A 17736-nucleotide genomic window follows, 5' to 3' on the forward strand; every position below is an offset into this window, starting at 1 on the left:
TGTGTGGCTTTTTCCTACTTTCCGAGGTCAGGTAATGGGATAAGAACAGGAAGAGAGAAGCGACACGCATCATAGGTAAACCACAGTCATCAATCTCTTCCTGTGGCAGCATGAAAAAAAGTGCAATCACTCTTTATAGGCTCTGGGATTCCCCACAATCAACTAGAACTTCAAATTTCCCTTTCTGAAGGTACGTGGTTAGTACTAGAAACTTTTAATCAGCAAGGTGGAAGAGGAATTACGTGACAGACTATTGCACGTAAGAATTCCTCTCTTAGAAAAAATAAAGGAAAGTAAGTGAAAATGCACTTAGTGAACCATTTAACACTTTAAAATAATTTTTGAGAAATTCAGAATTAGCACACAAAGTCCTTAACTTGCAAAACAGTTTTATTTCACACTTATACAAAGTTAAGACATTTTAAACCACTTACAATACTACAGATCACATCAACTGCCACGGACTATGCTAATAGGGAACTTCTCAGGTCTCTGGAATTTTGCAGGCTTTCAAAGTTTTAAAACAGATCGTCTAATCAGGACCCAGGGATAAACCCTCCTGCAGAGCCACATAATTGGATGTCAGGTTGTGTCCCCTCTGTCCCCATAACACAGAAGGCAATGTGGCTCTCCAGTAAGTCCCAGATTGACAGTATGTGCAAGAAATACTCAAGAAAAGGAAGGTGCTCCTAAAAAAACCAAACCCAAACCTGTGATGTGTGAAATGAATTTGGACTGCATGGATCTAAATACATTCAGTGTTCCACAGATATCCACGGTGAGCTGTTTTTTCACTTCAGCTGTGAGTCCTCCTTTCAACTTAACTGTTAACAGCCAAGGACAAAATGTACTCTAGTGCACCACAGAACTGAACTTTTTAGGTACCTAAAATTCTGAAGTAATGGCAGCTCTAATGTCTGGGGAGTAAGAACAATGGCACAACATGTTGCCTGGTTATACAATAAACTTTGGTGACCCAAGCACGTTACATTCAAGTTTCATTCAGGTTTTGGGTGATCAGATAAACAGAAGAACATCTATGGATGGCACACAGCTCCAAATGAAGAACCAAGGCTGGTTAGCTACATTTGCTTCCCATTAAGTCCAAAACTAACTTGCTATGAGAAAACAGTACTTCATACAGAAATACAGACAGATTTGCCATTCACTTTAGAGTCTCTCACGGAAATAAACAAAAGGAGACAAATACCAAAAGATAACCTAAAAGCCTCAAAAGGAATAAAAAAAAATACTGTGCTTGTCCCTTTAATCTGTAGCCTTAGGAAAGTCCAAGTGGTCTTTCCCAGCAGCAGTGGGAATCTTTGCATCTTAAGTGAGAAGTCTTTTAGTGAAATAGTAAAACACACCGTATTTTGTCCAAAATGGCAACTGGGGAAGTTGTTGTGGGGGAGAGAAAGGGACCCTGCCTTGCAGGTTCAGTCCATCCTTCCTTTTCACTTCTGCAGTATCTCATTTTAACAATACTGAATACTGCAGCCCCCTCTTCCCCAATTAACTTTGTTGAAAAAATAATGAACAAAAAAAAAAAAAAATCCGTCCTTCCTGACTTTATATGACAGAAAATATGCAGGAGACACAAGCCCAGTTTTTAAGTCTTTTCCAGGTTATCTTTTGGAACAGCTGTGTAGCAAGGCAACAAATATTAATATAAGCTAGTTTTCTTCATGATTCTCAAGAATTCTTGCTCACTTACTTCTCCATCTCCATCTCGATCAGCTTCATCGATCATTTCCTACAAAACACATTGGACATTTGATCAAGCACTGGACTCAAAACACAAGATAATCCACTCATTAAAACAACAATCAATCAGAAGCACTTCATGTGAAAACCTAACTGTGTTTGACTGGCCCTTCATATTTCTGACCTCTCAAACCTTTTTGTATAGGCATAAATTTCCACCCAGTCCTTAGGAGCTGCAGGATAGGTCTGTGCCTGTTAGGCAAGCTCTGGTAAATCAGAATTTACCTGAAGTTCTTCATCTGTTAGATTTTCTCCCAGCTCCTTGGCAACCCTTTTCAAGTTTTTGAATGAAATTTTTCCTGTCCCATCATCATCAAATAATCTGAAGGCTTTCAAGATTTCTTCCTGTGAATCCTTTTCGCTCTAAAACAAGAGTAAAACACATGTTAATTAGAAAACTCCTGACTTCAAGCTGCTTATGCTGTCACGAGAATTTCTACTAAGAATTCCTACCATTTTTTGTGTCATCATGGCCAAAAAGTCTTCAAAGTCGATGGTGCCACTTCCTTCCTTGTCAATGTCTGCTATCATTTTCTTAATCTCTTCCTTCTTTGGCTCAAAGCCCAAAGCCCTCATTGCAACCTGCACCAAAAACCAATTGTTAGAAGGCCACCAAAATTATGTTGTAAGCAGCTGAGGTAAAGCTTGTTTCATTTCCTTGTCCAAAAATGTAGTAGCAATTCACTGCAATGAAAACACCTTGGTATCTCTGACCAGATTCTTTCATCTTTCCAAACAGAAATAGTGTAGGCTTGATATTCTGAAGATTATGTTCTTCCTACACGGTCTGGTGGAAATCCATAGTTAATTAACATTAGGCAGAAATTTTCCTGCTGAACACTTTTCTAATGGAAAGTGTCAATTCATCAGAAACATGTGTTTTCTGACCAGTTCTTTGCAATGGGACAACTTGAAAAAGTTCCTTTTTGTTTATTTTAGAGGGCAACACTTTCTATTGTAAAATATCTACTATTTTGAATTTATTTTGAAAAAGAAAACAGCATTAAATGGTTGATGCTAAAACAAGTCAGTCTCTTTTAAGAACTGTACTTTAACATGTATCATCTGCATTCAGGAAACACGCTGTCCTTAACCAAGTACGTCCAAGTAAATCCTGAGCTAAGCCACAGGCTTAGGTAACTCGTGCAGAAATTGAGGCAGAGTCTGTGTATGTGAGAAATCAAGGTCAAGGAGATAATTAAAAGGTTCACACAGAAAAGGATAAGACACATAAAAACACAGGGAGAGAACTGAGAATAATCCTCCCCCTTGTACTACTGGGTGTATGCAAGTGCACACACACTACCTGAATTGCTACTGAAATGAAACTCAGATCCCTCTTTTGCTCTTTTTTAAATTTAAAAGCAGGTGATTTTTTGATTACATATATGCAAATGTGGTTGTAACCTTCCTGAATGTGTGCAAAATGTGTGTTTAGTTCCGAGGTGAAGAAAATATACAATATTCTGGCATTCATCCCAGAACAACAAAAGTCCATTTCCCAGAAACAACCATCTCAGTTATGAAAACTGAAATGTGTACTGCATGTACCTAAACACAGGAACTGTTTAGTTCCTCTAATGCTGAGATAGTTCCAAGTTATCAGACCTAAATATTCACATATTAGAGAAGCCTGTCTGCTCTGAAGCATTATATGCAGGGTACCACGTAATACACCCCAAATTCAGTCATGACAGCAAGCCACTACTCTTGTTCATACTCCCAAAGTATTTTAAAGTAGGGCTGGACAAACAGAAAAAGCAGCTACAGTTTTAAGATCAAAGATATTTTCACAGAAGGGAAAAAAAAAAAGTTTGAAAACCTTCAGTTCTTTGATGTCGATGCTCCCAGATCCATCGGTGTCAAACAAGTCAAAAGCTTCTCGGATCTCCTGCTTTTGCTCTTCTGTAAGTTCAGGCTTCAAGCCACTTTTCTTCCGCTGGGCTGTAGCTAAGCCAGGTTTTCTATAGTTGGATGCCTTCAGAAAGTAAGGGAGACAGCAGATAAGAAATAGCCCATTCCAGGGAGAATTCAAAATACATTAAATTATAAATAACAAAAGTAAAACCGTAGCAGAAGTGAGAGACATTCCTTGCTGCAAGTGGTAGACACTGGGGTCTCTATGCTCATTTCTTTGGTTATTCTAAAAAGAATACAAGCAAAGACTTTGTTCCTGGGAAATGTGCATTTGAGCTTCACGTTTTTTGTTTTAAACAGAAGGAGTTCTGAAGATTGAAGGAGTAAAGCCAGAAGAACAGGCAGGCAGACTGAGAATGAACACCCCACTGAGGAGACTTAGGACCCTCTGTACCTCCTGCGGTGGCCTGGATGTGTCAGTAGTGGTTTCACCTGGAAAATGTGACTCCATCATCCTCACAGCTTAAAAAGGTGGTTGCACAGGGTCTCCACTGTGAATGGCACACAAATTCAGCCACTCCTCCAAGCCAGCCCTGAGATGGGGATGTCCCAGAGCACCTGCTCTGAGGGAGCAAAGTGTAAAGGGAGCTGTGCAGCTCCAGGCTCCCTGTCCCCCGAGTAGGAGGGAGCTGTGCTGTGGAGCCAGGTAACAACGTGTTCTGGGAGTAGTGAGATCAACACGAAATCTGTCCCTTAAGGAGCACTAATCTGCTTGTGCTGAGCTGGTACATCATTATCCAGGATAATTCTGAGACCTTTCCTGCCTCTAAGTGTGAACTGCACAGTACAGGTCTGCGGGTCCCTCCCATCTACGGAGCTAGAAAGATGTTTTCCTCAAGTCCAGTTTCATTTTTAAATCACCAGCAGACAAATTTTAGTCCTTCAGTCTTGAATCTGCACAGACTGGTGGAAGGAAAGGCAGTCCCTCCCATCCCCAGCTTCAATTGGTTGGGCTTCATAAAAGTAAATAAACACCAAGCAAGGAATTTGTTACCTAGCTACTGCTAACCACTTTCTTATCTCAGCTGAATTGGTACCATTTTTCTGGCTGGGATCACTCTCTTAAATTCTCAATGTGTAACACAGAAGATCCCATTTTCTTGTAGTTAACCGTGAAATTTCATTTTTTTTTTTTTTTAACACGATTTGTCCCTCCCAGGTTGGATTACAAAGCAGTTCGTCTGGCTTTTCCCTGCTATCGACACGAACATCAGATTTTTACCCTTTATATGCCGCTCTGGCAAAATCCCACGAGAGATCTTTTTCCTGACTATAGAGCCTTATCGTTCCCTTTATTCCGAGTCTGAGCTGTACAAATCCCTCCCAGGTTCCCGCTCCCGGCCTGGCCGGTGCCATCCCCACCTGCCACCGCGACAGCACGAAGCGGAGGAGCTCAGCGAGCCGTGCCGAGACGAACCAGGCACGTTCCCCCCGGCTTGCTGAGCGCAAGTGCCGCATTTTGCGAATCCCGGTGTTTTTTCGGGAGCGTTTTCCATGGTGACAAAGCTGGGGGGGGCGGAGGTAACCAGGCGGCAACGGCGGCCTGGGTGGGAGTGGGACCTTGAGAGGGGTTTGCAGGTTGGCGGGGAGGCGGAGGGACTCGGGGGGAGTCGGCGGTGGGAAGAGGAGCCCGCGGGGGAAGGAAGGGAAGGAAGGGAACGAAAGGAAGGAAGGGAAGGACGCGCTCACCATCCAGGTGGGAACCATCCGGGACGGGACCGGGCGGGACGCACCGCAACGGACACGCGCCAGCCGATCGGCCAATGGGCGAGCCGGACGCGCCGCGGGACCCGCCCCCCCGCCCAGCACGGACCAATGGCGCCGCGCCGTGCCCGTGATTGACAGTTGAGAGCGCCGCGGGGCCCGCCCGCGGAGCAGCGGCCGCCGTGTCCAGGCAACTCGCATGTCCTGGGAAGCGCCGGGAAGCGCGCACACACCGGTGAGACACCCGCACCCGCACCCGCCGCCGAGCCACCGGGCCGGCCCTCCGCACCGCAGGAAGCGGCCGGGCCGCCGCCACGGCAGTTCCGGGGTGCCCGCTGCGTCCGCTCCGAGCTGCTTCCCCCCCTCCGGCGATCCGGGAAGCGCTTCCTCTCCCTGTGAAGATTAGGAGATAGTGTTCAGATGGACTTTCGCTGAGTGGGATGGAAACATGAGCTTTTTGGATTTTGGACTAGCTGCGCCAAGGGGCCTTTAGGGAGATGGAATAAATGATATGATGAATAAATTCCAGTACCTGAAGGGGACTTACGGGAAAGATGGGGCAAGACTGCTTACAAGACAGGACAAGGGGGAATGGGTTCAAACTGAAAGAGAGTAGGCTTAGGATAGTTTAGATATTGGGAAAAAATTAGATATTAGGGAAAAATTCTTTACTTCGAGGGTGGTGAGGCCCTGGCACAGGTTGTCCATAGAAGCTGTGGATGCCATATCACTGGAATTGTCCAAGGCCAGGTTGGATGGAGCGCTGAGCAACCTGGCCTAGTGGAAGGTGTCCCCGCCCATGGCAGGGGGGTTTGGAAGGGGATGATCTTCAAGGTTCCTTCCAACCTAAACCATTCTGTGATTTGAAGCTGAGCATAAAAGGTATAGGGCTCAGGGTTCTCAATTCTTGGTGTGTATACTTTGTAATTCAAAAAGGAAGTTTTAGTTTAATCCAGGACTGTGGTATGGAAGAGATTTCAAGGAAAAGAAGATTTATTTTTAGTGTGTTTAAAATGAGTAGTAGATCAAAAAATTAAAACCTTGGCAGTTTATGAGGTATTTACAAGTGGCATTGCTTTTCATGCATGCATAAAGTATTAATGTGTGCTAAATAGACTAGATAGAATTGGAAACAGATTAAGTTTAGTTTTCCAGATTTTGAAGATTAAGCCTTCAAAAGGTACAACTATTGGTACCAAGAAGAATCTGTACAGAGCACTTGTGCTTTGCACGTAATTTGCCCATTCTGCTCTAATGAACTTTTGCCCTAAGTAAGGCAAATAACTGAAATTCCAGATAACAGGTCAGGAGGGACATGGTAGTTCTATACAGTCTGCAATGCTTCAAGTTGAAGAAACTATGGGAAGAAGGCCAGAAACGATTCAATGGCATTTTAGCAACACACCATTTCAGCAATTGTATGCATTGACGTCTCATAATAAGTGCACGGGATAAAGAATTGCTTTATACAGAGCAGAGCTGTGTTCAGGGTTAGACTGCTAAATTACTCTTTTGGGGATCTGTGCTCTGGCTTGCTGGGAGGTTGGGTCAGTAAGTTTGTGTTCTGTCCACAGATGCTGCCCACTGCCCATGGCTTTCAGGGATGTGAATGCAAGGAGACATATTGGACTCCAGCAACTCTCATCCTTGGCATCGACTGGAAGAGCATTTCTGGGGCCAATGAAATCTCATAAATTCATTGTGGATGAAAGCACCAACCAAAGCACATTGATTTGTTCTGCTGTTAGACTGATTGAAAGTTTGGATTTGACTAGTGCTGCTGGACAGCTTCTTAATGAAACCATTCAGGCACAGAACAAGGAGTTTAAGACTGGGATGAGTACCCTGTTGTTCCTCGTTGGTGCGTGGAGCAGTGCCGTGGTGGAGTGCCTTCAGCAGAATGTTCCTGTTTCAGCAATAGTGTCTGTGATGTCTGAGGGGTTGAACTCTTGCTGTGAGAGAGTCCAGTGTCTCCAAATATCAATACATGATGTAAAGAAAGAGCTGTGTTCTAGCAGAGTTAGGCCAAACGCTTTTGAATGCAAAGCTTGCCAAGTTGGATGTGACAGTCTTCTAAATCCTCAGGGTTTGCTGTATTTTCAGAAATGCATTTCTGAACCAGAAGTAATTTCAATAAGTTGTTGTTCCCATCAAGGAGATGATTGTCATTTTAACAAGGGCCTGGTTTCACCCTTGGTTGGCTTTGGTTCATCAGCTTCTCTTGTCAAACCAGAGGGTGACAGAAGTTCATCTGTGATTCCTGGAAGTGGTGTTATCGCATCCAGCTGTATCAAACAGAAGTTAACCCACAGCAGACACTTCAGCACTTTAGGAAAAAGCCATTTTTCAGGTCAACAAGGTAATTTTCAGGAATACCTTTTGAAACCATCAGCAGATCCATGTGAATGCTCTGATTTAGGACACCTGGCAATGGCTCTGAGTCATGGAAATCAGACCGGTGTGAAACTGCTCCAGAGCATTGTTGAGTATCAGCAAGAGAGAGCAGAGTGCAGGGGCTCTTCCCAGCTTAATATCACAGAGATTGTGACATGCTCTTTGCTGGGCCTGCCTGAAAGCTATTCCTGTGTCTCCCAGGGCTTTGTCACATTAGTGTCACCAGAACAAGCCAAAGTCATCAAACACTTTAAAGACAAATCCCTCCGGATCCTGCTGGTGGATGGTGACCTAACGGAGCAGTATCGTCACTTAGGTTTTAACAGACCACATAATGTAAGGACCATATTGGAGCATCCTAACCTAGAGGGAGGCAGAGCAGGAGACACATGGCTAAGCAGAATGTTAGATATTCTCGTGAGCTTTGAAGTAAACCTAGTTTTGGTCAAAGGAAGCGTGTGCAAAAACTTACTGGACAGATGCACCGCAAGCAGGATACTGGTAATAGGTCCTGTGCCTCGGGATGTGTTGTGTGCCTTTGGGGAGGTCACTGGTGCCCAGCCAGTGACATACCTGAGCCAGCTGAACCCTTCCTGTGCTGGGAACGGGGCCCAGGCGGAGCTGTGGGAGGCCAGTGATGGGCGTGCGATGGATCTGGGTGAGCTTGTGCCGGTCCGGATCGACGTGCGAGGCATCCCCCTGCTCACGGCCGTGCTCACCACTGCTGTGGCTTCCAAGGTGCAGCTCCTTGAGGACCAGTTCTGGACTTCAGTGTATCGACTCCACCACGCTTTAAAAGATGGGAAGGTTTTTCCTGGGGGTGGTGCAGTGGAGCTCTTGTGCCTCAGCCACATCCAGGTGCTCACAGAGCAGCCTGTGCGACCAGCAAAGGCTGGGAAAGAGTTTCCCAGTCCTTGGCTGGCCACACCTGTGGCAGAGTATAAATCCCTTGTGCTCCAAGCACTAGCAAGTGGCTGGAAGAGGTACCTTTCCGTGGTCCTGTGTAACATGGCGAAGGCTCCGTCGGAGTTGGAAGCGCGTGCATTAGTGGATCATCACCTCAAGAAAGCAGTGGATTGTGGCTCTCCCTCAGCATATATACTGGAATTGTTTAGAAGAGGTGATGTGCTTGGGAGTGGCTCTGGTCCCTTTGCTGACCATGGCGAGGGTTTAAAGGTTTACGATAACGTTGCAGCCAAGACAGAGGTGTGGAGGAGAGCCCTGGACTTGGTGCTGCTCGTGCTTCAGACTGATGCCGAAATTATCACGGGCCCCAAAAGGAATGAGCTGTTGAACTCGCCTGTGTCAAGTGAATTTATGTTCTTATAGGACTTCGCAGTCCCTGAGTCAGCAGGGCAAGTCCAGGTTCAACTTACATAATTTATAAAGCAAACACTGAGATGTGATTATGACTTTGGAGCGTAACAGCAGAAATCAGAATGAGAGACAGTCACAAGGTAATTTCTTATTTCTAGAAATGGGAATTAAATAACAAAAATCAGTTATGAGTTTACCTCTAACTCCAGCCTACTAATATTGTCTGTATAGATGTCTCCTAGTGTCTTCTAAAGAAAGGTAGGGACTTCTTACATGACATTGGTGTGCTTGTGTTAAATTAAAGAATATATATAATGCAATTAATTATGAATTAATACCTTGTTCTTAATTTCTGTACATTGCAAGCATAAGAGTTAAACTTGAGTGTTACATTTTACACTAAGAGATCATATTAATAGATTCTATTTTTGTATATTTCTATGGTCCATATATCTCTTATTTTCCAATATATACCCTTTGGAATTTCTCTGGATTTGACAAATTCATGCTGAATCCTTCCTTTTGGTATTACAGACTGGGTGTATCTGCACAAAATTTTCAATTTTGCATCACGAACTGGATTTTTAGGTTGTTTCCTTGGGGTCTTTCAGTTATCTTTGTAGAGAGGAAAATGATCTGTGTTTTAGGTGTTGGCTAAAAACCGTAAACAGGTCTATCATGATTGAGGCAAGGCATTTTTACTGTGTTACAGCACTTATAATTTGGAAGCAGAGCCCTGAAGAACTGGCACTTCATTGAAAGAAAGAGGTGTGTAACTATGGAGATTTTTTTTTTTCTGAACTTGGCATTCTGAATCATGCTTAAAGTGAAATGTCTCAGTTCTGGTGAAAACAGAACAGAAAACAAATGGAAATGGTGATGTTAAAGTGTATTCTTGCTTTCAGGAACTTTCTCATTAAACTGCTGATGGCTGGCATACAGATGATGAAATTCACCCTCAAATAAGGTTTAAATATATAGAGAGATGAGTATGTACATTAAAGTAGTGTTATATCTTTGACCTGAAACAGCAAATCTTTTGGTTTTCTATCAAACTCCAGAATTCAGTGGATTTGGGGAAAATCTCATCAGTACTGTAGGGGTCTATAATTTTAATTTGGAACAGTATTTCCTAGCAGCATAGGGGTCTAGTTATATGGAAGTTTTGATCAGCCTGCAATTACATTTTCATTATTAATCAGTTGGCACATTGATGTTTAACTGCTTGGTGTACTGAGACACGAGAGGGAAAGAGTCTGGTAGATCAAAAGAGGCAAAAGGAGCTAGTGGCTGTTAAGTGAGAATGAAGTGGAAACACAGCATATAAATAAATATGAACAGACTCTGTGCTCTGCAAGGGTTTGCAGCTCATGTTTGGCTTTATACTGGGTTTTTTTTTGAACCTCCCGTACTGAGAATTGCATAACCCCAGTTCCCAAGAAAAGATCCACTTGCACTTTATTTGAATAATAGAGTTAAGTGTGTTGTGGAAAAACTGCAGACATGAATTGTATTGAGGTGGTCCAAACATCTATTTATGGGGCTCTTAGACACTGAGAGCTGACGCACCAAGTGTTGAGAAAGTCCAACATGATGTAATTTTTCCAATCAGGCTTGTAAAAAGCACATAATGATATATTTAAATGCCGTGATGCCGAAACCAGGACAAGGGGTTTTCTAAAAAGCTGTCAGACATGATATTTTGATTAATTAACACTTGCTTATCTACAGGCCCACGAAATGGAAAATTTTATAAACTGGCTAGATATTGTATCCCGGGTTACTTAAAATTATTTCTCCTCAAGGCATCCTCTTCTGCAGTTTGGAGTACAATATACTAGTACAGTATAGTTCCCCAGCCTCAAATCTCTTAAACCTCTTTGCAACATGGAAGGAGATCCTGTGCGTGTCTGCCGTGGCGCTCGGCGCCGGGAATGATTTCAACATCTGCCACGGGCGATTTCGGCTTCTGCCAGGCAGAGGCTCCTCCTCTGTGCACAAAGGCTGTTTGTGTAGAGCGTGATGTGATGGCAGGGCTGAACTTTTACATGTGATGTGCTTGGGAAATTGGGAAATGGCAGAGATTTCAGGGAAAGGATCGTCCCAAGGCATTGGCAGCATCTCACCCCCTGCTGAAACCAAGTCCTAATCAGGTGCCTTGTTTCTCCCTTGCATCCCAGTGTCATCATTTCCAGCTCACTCCTCCTATTTATGGCTGATGACATTTTCTCTTTATAAGGCCAATTTTTTAGGTCTCTGCTCCTTGAGGATTTCCTGAAATGTGGTGGAGGGCTTAATCATGGCAATAAGACCCTTGTCCCAACCTGGGCCAGCCTAGGGGGCACAGCCTACCTTCATATCCTGGCTTTATAAGGACTGATAGCCTGGTGATCAGTGGTTGTCAAGAGGCACCTGATAGTTTGCCTACTTCAAGTATACTGAAAATTGTGAGCTAGGAAATGTAGGAGACAGTGGTCCCCAGGTAGACAAAGGAATGACTGGGGGAGACTGGGGGCTGGGAAGGTTAACGTAGTTATGGAGCAGGGAGGGCTGGAGGAGAAAACTTGAACTCACGAGAGAGTTGGGAGAGTCAAGACAGTTTATTTGTACTGACCTCCTGCTGATATCCCAGGCCAGAGCTGCTGGAGAGGCTGGGAGAACATTTTCCTTTTTCTTAGTGGGAAGAGGGGCGGAGAGGGGAATCTAATCTAGGAGAAAAGTTACGGAGTGACAAGAGATTTTCAGCTCTGCTCCGAAGGACAACTGGCAGACCTGAGTCATCCCATCAGTTACATCATCAGCAAAAGATCATTCTTACAGCACCAAGACCTTCTTCCATGAAAAGCAGGTTGGCTTCCCATAACCAACTCAGGCAGGACATCTAGAGGAGTTGAAACAACTCTACCAAGTATCAAGTGAATTAAATGTATTTTTATGTGGGGTTTTTTTTTTAATCTTTTTTGTGTTTAAACTCTAGAATGCCCTGCTACATAGCAGTGCCATACTCAAATGTCACTGAGCTGCTCCTTCAAGGAGGGGCTCGCTGTTTCTGGAACCTGGACTGCTGTGCACTGCAGGCATTTCTGGGAGTAACAGAGACTCACTACAAGCCTTACAATTTGTATAAGGCAAACTGACAGGGAGTCTTAAATTGTTGTTTTTCTACAGCTGCTGTAAAACGGGGATCTAGTACTGACCAGCTGTAAGTGTGGTTTGTTTTTTTAATCAGAACCACAGGCTTCACGGGGTATTCTTTACTTTTGGAAGGACCAGGTTGTGACTGTGTTCAGAAGTGTGGCACGGTGATATGTTTGCTTTGTCCCTTCTGCGACTTCTTTGTGTTAATTCTTTCCCTGGGGAGTTAAGCTGGATTTTTAGCTTTGGTAGCTTCCAGAAAGGCCTTTTCCAACCTTAAGGATTCCACGATTCTATGATTCTGTGAATGTGACCATCCATGCTGCTGTTCCTACAGCTCTTTTTTCACAGCCACTTGTAGAAGTGTCACTTACTCATAGCACTTTAAGACAGAGGGAATATATTCCAGTTTTATTCCTCTCTCTCCATAGATCAGCAATCCTTTTGAGACAATTCCACACCAGCACAGTTAGAGCATGGTTTGTATGACCTAATTTGGAAAAGTCAAAAAATTGGACTAAATTCTGCCACTTTCCACCAGCATTGCTGCGTTAATTAACCATTTATTGCAAAGGTGCAGGACCAAGATCTTTTTCTTTCAAGGTGGTGTGTTAACCACGAGTAGATCTGCAGTCTTAAAGTGCTTTTTCTTTGTAGATAATGCTACTCCAAGAACTAATGTCCACAGGGATGCTTTCAGCACAGTTGAAGGGAGAGAACAGCTCAGGTACGTGCACAAACTAGAGACTGGGTTTGATACTGAATGGTGGAAGGAAGAAAAGAACACATTTCTCTACTTTGACTTCCTACCCGTTGAGTCTGCTGGTAATGTCCATTTCTTTAGGTATTTGAAAAACACCCCTAGTGGTGTCTTGAGCTGCATTTCAGTGATGCTTTGCTGTGAGTGCTGGGATTCAGTTCGTTGCATTATGTTCCTGAAAACTTTGTAGGGACAGGGATGGTTTGGGACAGAAATGCTTCCCTGAGTGGAGGGAAATAATAATTCCCCAACTTCTCCTCCTACATCAAGCCCCTGATGATCCTTGGGGAGTGGCTTTTTGTCACATTTAATCCAAGCCTGGGCTCCCCAGCACCATCCCCAGCAGCCATGTGTTCCCATGGTGAGCCATGTTTGGGAGGAATCCTTGAGTGCTTTTCAGAGGGGTGGGAAGAAGGGCTGGGCCAGGATCATGCACAGATGGTGAAAGAGCTCCTGGGAAGGGGGGGGGGAAACCGAGGCCTGTATTTTGTTTCCCTGCCTAGCAGAGATTCAAAACAAAGAACTGTTTAGATGAAAAGGAATTCTTTCCTTGGGGACCCAGTGCTACTCCAAACAATAGGATTATTTTTTCATTAATGCAAGAGCAGTAAAGATAGCATGCAGTTTTTATTTAGAAGTAATGGGAAGACCGGCCCCTGACTGTCTTTTATTCCAGCTCAAGTCAGTAGGATGGGGGTTAGTGTTGTTCACAACTTTTGTCTGCTGTGTTGTGAGACCAAATATTTAACCAGCATTGCAGATTTGGAGAGGTGACTAAAAATAACAGGGTTGGTGAACTTATTTGTTCCCAAGGTGTGATCTGAGTCACTGCTTTTACTGACTAAACTTAAAACAAAAACAAACAACAGAGCCCCCCTGTTTGTTCATACTGGAGAACCAGAAGAACTCCAGAGGAATACCTGTCTATTATTAGTAAATCCTAATTTTTTTTGAAGAACAGCAATCCCTCCAGTAAACTGAAAGGAATTTTGCCTTGTTTTGGGTATTAATTCCTGTATTCCACTTGCTGCTCCCTGCATTTGCAGTTCTGTCTGTGGGCTCCAGCTCAAAGATCCGGCTATACCATGCACGTACTGTTTTAGGGGAAGTGAACAAAATTCCATGTGCAAAATTCCATATCAGTATAATGTCTTTGATTCCCTACAGTGATGAAAATTAGACTAGTACCCCTGCAGCAATACTAATATATTGATTAGATCAGTTTAATTAACTGGCAAAGTCCTCCTATGTGACATTATTCCAGTTCCCTGAGTATGACTTGCTCAAGGTAAAGGGACAGTTAGTGTTCAGAACTTCACATCTCACTCTCTTCATCTCTCAGTTTATGTAAACACTGTTTAAATAACCATCCCAATTGTGTCATCCAAATCCTGGTTCAGGGGTACTTGCTTTCTGGAGCTGTTTAGCTGAGTGCTGCCAGAGGCCAGGAAACTCTGATATAATTGGCAATAAGAGAGCTTTACTGGAAAGGAAGCCCAAATGTATCTTTGTTTATCTGAAGTACCGGGCAGTTAACTTGAAAAATGGTTTTGTGTGTGAGCCTGCCTATGCAGTTATTCTGTTTGACATCCCAAATACAAGAGCAGTGCTGTAGATAGGCTCTACAGAACTGCCAAATGTCCGGTCAGTAATTGCTATACATGGGGTGGGTTACTGTGGGTAGTATGGGAATGACTCTCAAATCTCAGCTCCAGTGGTGGATGGTCAGGACTGTTTTCCAACAGAACTTGAGGAAGAACCCTCCAGCCTCCCAGATTCCGCTCACGACCATTCATAACACCAGTGAAACTGTGGAAGAAGAGAGGCTTTTCAAGGCCAGAAGAAGCTGGAGGAAATCCAGTGTCTCTTGTTTGTTTGAGTCTCATTATTAAACAGACTTATTAAACTGCTGAAGAAAGGTCTTCCAAAAATACAGGAGCTAGTTTAAAAGTCTGTGACTTGTCTGGGCCGAGGGGTGCTGTTTGAATTAGCTGTGTTTGCTCACCTGTAAAACAGGACTGCAGACTGCCCTACAACATGACACTTGGCATTTACCGCCTGGCCACGGTGAGAGGGGCCATTGTACAGATAGGATGTTCCATTCCCTGCCCTCCCTCAAACACTCGTGTCCATCTCAGATAACAAGCTCAAATAGGGTTTGTTATGAACTGGATTTTCTTTTAAAAGGCCAGTCAAGCTGTTTTTGTTCTGGTTTATGTGTTGCTATGAGCCACTACCACACATTCAGTTCTTCAGTGAGAATTCACAGATGCTTTTGCTGCTGCGCATGTGTGGCAAGATGTTATTTTGCTGATATGTTGTTCTCAGGAGACCGAAGGGGAAGGGGAAATCATACTTTGGTTATGAATTAATACAGGAACCAATCCCTTTTTTCATTAAAAACATCAGTGGAGTTTCTGTGGCTTTGGGGAGTTGGTCCCTAAGAAACAGATTATTGCAAAACCATGATCATCCTTCCACCCTCTTCTGAATCCTGCTAAAGGGTGAATTTCTGATCCTTTCTTAGTGGCAAGAAATGTAAAATTGAGGACTGCTGCCACTCTTTCTCAGATGAACCTCTAATAAGCTCAAATAGCAGTAACAATTGGTTAATGATAAGATGGAAAACACTTCCTTCAGAGATGCAGTAGGTTGAGCTGTGCTTTACACTGAAGAATTTGATGAGGATTAAGAGCCCATCATCTCTAGGTTAGAGGATGTCTCCTGCAGGAAATGGCAATTAGGGAGAATGATCAGCTTTGAAAACAGTCCTATCTAGCCTGTTTCTAATTTTTAAAACTGCAAACTCTTTAGAGAAGAAACTCTTCACTCTGTTCATATAGTATGTGACAAAATGAGGCCTTGGATAACAATCAGAGGTCAGAATTATTATAGCAATGAATGAGTGAACATTTGATGTCACTTAAGATTTGGCTTCTTCACCTTGAAAGACATTTCTTTGATTTGCAAACCTGACAAAGCTGTTGGAATTTGTCAAAAATCCTTCTGCATTGCTTGGTACAGAATTCCCACAAGCCTGGACTCCATAAGGATAATATCTAGAACAGGGTAGTTCTTGGAGAGTAATAGTAAACTTTGACAGTGAACACAGTAGTTCTTTTTTGGAATATAGGGTGAAGATTAAACCACAGTAGTTATAATGTGCCAGGCAGAGCTATGAGTAGTCATAGAACATACAGTGCAAACTCAGTAGAGCAGAACACTTCCTCCACATAGGAGCTGGCAGGATGGAATGAATGTCATCCTTTTAAATACCTTGGAAATGAAACAAGACCTCAGTATATGTGTGGGGGTTTTGAGTTTCACTAATTCTTTTTAACATCTCTCTGAAAGAATTCCCCATAATCTGTAATCATTTACTTTACATGTGATCTCTTTATTTGTGGCTTTAATATTAATCTCCAGTGTTGGATCTCTGTCTATTTGCCTTGGTCTGAAAAAGGCATTAGAAGTTGCCCCTTGTCATGTTTCCTGTATCACTGATGTGATGCAGAGCTGGCTCAGGCATATTTGACAGGAGTGGTTTTAATACTGCAAGCAAAAAATGAACAGACTTTGCTGCTACAGGTTTGAGGAAAATCCTTACTTGTTCAGTTTGGTTTTGTTGGGGTTGTTTTCGTTGTGGTTTTTTTTTTTTGAAGTGGAAACTTAAATTGCTTTTTTCGAATTGTGCTTTCATCTGTGTCTGGCTCTTCCTCTGCTCTGTTTGCTCTTGAGTCCCCAAAATTAGCAAGAGTAATGTTCTAGTTTGCAGTGCAGTAGGAAAGAATAACTTGACTTTCTAAAATGTAATAAACAGTGCAAGACCTGGAACAAGTACAAAACCTTCAGACAAGGTGAAAGCCCCCAGAAGAATACCTCTATTCAAAATGTCTGTGGATGTCTGCAAATACTGCCAGGAGCTTAAGTCTTGTCCTTTTCCTTTCCAAACATGTGTATTAGGTTTTTCTTTAAAAATACATACTGTATCCTTGAACTCTTCCACGCTCCTAGTCAAAGACGGTAGTATTTCCTTTAGACTAGTTGATTCATAAATAAAATAAAATCTGTGAGACATTATTTTGGTCTTGCTTATTTCCCTTTTGTGATATTGGATGGAAAACGGTCTTTTTGAAATATCCACTCTTTAAAACCAGCATTAAAACCACCTGTTGAGGGTTACCTGGCTCGACATCTCGGGGATTCCACTGGGTCTAAATCTTTTTCTAACTGAACTGATCCAGCCTTGTTTAAAATGCCCCTTATCCTCTGGGACATGTATGTGCTGTACAGCACATCTTCTCCTGCTAGTCAGTGTCATGCTGAGTTTCTCCCATGGGTGGGTTGTGGTCCCCAGGATGGTTGTCAGCCCACTGGGATGGCTCCATCCCCCAGAGCAGCCTTGCAGGATCTGGCCCAGTAAGGGACCTCACTCTGCAAAATACTCTGTACCGTGCCATTGATAATCAGCATATAAATCAACTGCCAGGCTCCATGTCTGTCTCTGACCCGTGGGACCCACAGTACCATGGGGCTGCCCTCCCCCGTGCAAACAGCAGTCGTAAATTCATTTTTTAAGCCCAGGTGAATTGCTCTGCTGGTGCCTCTTTGTGAAGACAGAAGCAAGGTAAGTCTGCTGAGGTAACTTTACCTTCAGCCTCTCTCTCTTCTTGCACTGCACTTTATTCCTCCATTGTGTTTTGTTTTTAAATGGAACTAATCCTAATCTTCCCTCCTCTTGTTTT

The 17736-nt window shown here is 43.3% G+C and overlaps 2 protein-coding genes and 1 long non-coding RNA gene across 4 annotated transcripts in view; 2 read left to right on the plus strand and 1 right to left on the minus strand.

Annotated features, from left to right (window-relative positions):
• Window positions 1-5227, plus strand: part of LOC135412697 (uncharacterized) — a 33150-nt gene extending 27923 nt beyond the window's left edge. The window contains exons 3-4 of the long non-coding RNA XR_010429893.1: window positions 3982-4122; window positions 5009-5227. This is a non-coding gene — a long non-coding RNA (uncharacterized LOC135412697). The remainder of the gene's footprint in view (window positions 1-3981; window positions 4123-5008) is intronic.
• LOC135412695 (uncharacterized) lies at window positions 373-5601 on the minus strand. Its single transcript, XM_064651479.1, has 5 exons — window positions 5371-5601; window positions 3587-3742; window positions 2218-2346; window positions 1990-2127; window positions 373-1753 (listed from the first exon to the last, which is right to left on the minus strand). The coding sequence occupies exons 1-5, from the start codon at window positions 5584-5586 to the stop codon at window positions 1664-1666; spliced, it is 729 nt and encodes a 242-aa protein (XP_064507549.1). The 5' UTR covers window positions 5587-5601; the 3' UTR covers window positions 373-1663.
• Window positions 5437-17071, plus strand: BBS12 (Bardet-Biedl syndrome 12). 2 transcript variants are annotated; one of them, XR_010429892.1, is made up of 3 exons: window positions 5437-5620; window positions 6960-9236; window positions 9809-17071. XR_010429892.1 is itself a non-coding variant. In XM_064651472.1 (2 exons), the coding sequence occupies exon 2, from the start codon at window positions 6976-6978 to the stop codon at window positions 9106-9108; it is 2133 nt and encodes a 710-aa protein (XP_064507542.1). In that variant the 5' UTR covers window positions 5437-5620; window positions 6960-6975; the 3' UTR covers window positions 9109-17071. The 2 variants fall into 2 exon arrangements, 1 of the variants encoding a protein (XP_064507542.1); XM_064651472.1 differs by having other exon boundaries at window positions 6960-17071.
• Window positions 17072-17736: the final 665 nt, after the last annotated feature.

The sequence above is a fragment of the Pseudopipra pipra genome, chromosome 4, assembly GCF_036250125.1.
Source record: "Pseudopipra pipra isolate bDixPip1 chromosome 4, bDixPip1.hap1, whole genome shotgun sequence".
NCBI classification, from domain to species: domain Eukaryota; kingdom Metazoa; phylum Chordata; class Aves; order Passeriformes; family Pipridae; genus Pseudopipra; species Pseudopipra pipra.

Excerpts from the sequence above, each read along its gene's own strand:
- LOC135412695 (XM_064651479.1), bottom strand. The coding sequence starts at position 5,586 with ATGCGAGTTGCCTGGACACGGCGGCCGCTGCTCCGCGGGCGGGCCCCG. Across the intron at positions 3,743-5,370 it reads GGATGGTTCCCACCTGGATG|GCATCCAACTATAGAAAACC; the intron begins GTGAGCGCGTCC and ends TACTTTCTGAAG. Across the intron at positions 2,128-2,217 it reads CCATGATGACACAAAAAATG|AGCGAAAAGGATTCACAGGA; the intron begins GTAGGAATTCTT and ends CTCTTGTTTTAG.
- BBS12 (XM_064651472.1), top strand. The coding sequence starts at position 6,976 with ATGGCTTTCAGGGATGTGAATGCAAGGAGACATATTGGACTCCAGCAA.